This window comes from Myodes glareolus, chromosome 4 (genome assembly GCF_982192425.1).
Source record: "Myodes glareolus chromosome 4, mMyoGla1.1, whole genome shotgun sequence".
Taxonomy (NCBI): Eukaryota; Metazoa; Chordata; class Mammalia; order Rodentia; family Cricetidae; genus Myodes; species Myodes glareolus.
The window spans coordinates 14,763,527-14,765,165 of record NC_142029.1 but is presented as its reverse complement, the minus strand read 5'-3'; the positions used below and the strand labels follow the sequence as shown (position 1 = coordinate 14,765,165).

The 1,639-nt window shown below is 58.5% G+C and overlaps 1 protein-coding gene across 1 annotated transcript; it reads left to right on the top strand.

The window, feature by feature from the left end:
• The first annotated feature begins 291 nt into the window (after positions 1–291).
• On the top strand, positions 292–1,321 carry Tmem89 (transmembrane protein 89). Its single transcript, XM_048424214.2, has 2 exons — positions 292–812; positions 1,131–1,321. Exons 1-2 carry the CDS (start codon positions 519–521, stop codon positions 1,314–1,316), a joined length of 480 nt encoding a protein of 159 aa, XP_048280171.1. The 5' UTR covers positions 292–518; the 3' UTR covers positions 1,317–1,321.
• Positions 1,322–1,639: the final 318 nt, after the last annotated feature.

The following is a 1,639-nucleotide window of genomic DNA, read 5'->3' as shown; positions in this document are numbered from 1 at the left end:
CCTCCTTTTTGTTTAAGTAGATAAGATTTTAAGGAAGCGCCGGAGGGGCGGTTGGGGGAGGGCGCGGCTCATAAGGAGGCGGATGGGCCATTCGGGATGACCTTCTCATGGCCCTATCGCTGGAAGACCATGCCCCATTATGGACTGGGTATGGGAGGCTGCTGGTAGCTCCCCTGCACTCTGGTTTACCAGCCTGGCAGTTGCTAGCCCAATAGAGGACGTTGAACCTTAAAGACATAGGCATCGGGTGCTTAGATTGCGGGGAGGGGGGGGGATGATAGGGGAGTTGGAGGCCAGCATGGAAGAGGTGTTCCCATCTTACCTAGTCCACCTGGGAGGATGGGCCCCAGCCCTAGACCTGCACTATTAGCCCCCATGTCCCATCATGCGGCCCAACTATTTTGAAAGGCTATGGGCCTAGCTAGAACCTGCTGCCTCAGCGGGGCCTCCTCTTGGGGGAGGGGTGTTTGCCGGTTGCCAAGGTACCCGGGTTCCGGCCTCTCGCAGTAGCCACAGCCATGCTGTACTCGCTGTTCTTAGTGCCATCGCTGTCCCTGCTGGTGATGCCTGTCCCTAGCCATGCCTGGTCACGGCCCCTCTGGTACCAAGTGGGGCTGGACTTGCAGCCATGGGGCTGCCAGCCAAATGGCCTGGATGGCTGCAGAAGCAGTCTGGGCTGCCCTGGTTACTGGATGGCCCTGGGAGGAAGCCGCGTCTACCCCGTGGCTGGCATCACGATCACCACCACGATGATGCTGGTCATCAGCCGTATGATGCTGCACCGGTGGCGTTCTCAGGTCACTAAGGATCAGGTGAGTACAGCTCACCTTGTGGGCCCTCCTGCCTGACCTTGTCCTCACCCCTATGTCCTATCCTTGCGTTTCAGTGGAGCCCACGTCTACAACCAGTCCCTCCCAAGCTGTTCCTCAGGGCCAGTACTGACTCATGTGCCCCATTTAATACTCCCATCCTACATTCAGCCTCATGGGCTCCAAGACCACCCAGCCCCTGGTAGCTCCCACGGCCCTGTCTCTCCAGCCTCTTTGGCACGGCCCCGCGTCTCTTCTCTCTAGCTGCTTTGCTGTCCATCCTGGCCCCCTCCCATCCTTCCTCTGCTGTTATACCCTCAGCTCCCACAGGTGACTCCCAGTCCCTGCAAACACTGGAAACGGCAGGCAGCTGTCTCAGACCGCACCCTGGTCCTCAGGGTCCTTCACATGCTGGATGCCATCCTGCTCCACATTGAGGGCCACCTGCAGCGCCTGGCTTCCCAGGAACAAATTCAAATAAAAGGAACTCCCACCCAGTCTGGGTGACCCAATATATGCTCCTCTTTCTCTGATTGTCAGCTGGGGTGGGGAATGGCCCAGGGCCCTATGCTGTCGTACCAGCCTGTGTATCGTGGGACTGTCTAGACCCTTCCACTGTTAGAGGCAGCAGCAGGCAGAAGTTGTGGTGCACAGGATAGACAGGCAGGTGGTCCCAGGCATAACTGCCCTCTCAGTGAGGTAGGCCCACTCCCTTGTTTCCATTTCAGGCAGGTGGATGAGTAAACAGACCCACCACCAGAAAGCAGCTGGCTCCAGCTCCTTTGCAAGTCTCTCCCCGAGAGGTCACTGCCCCAGGGTCCTTAGGTCCT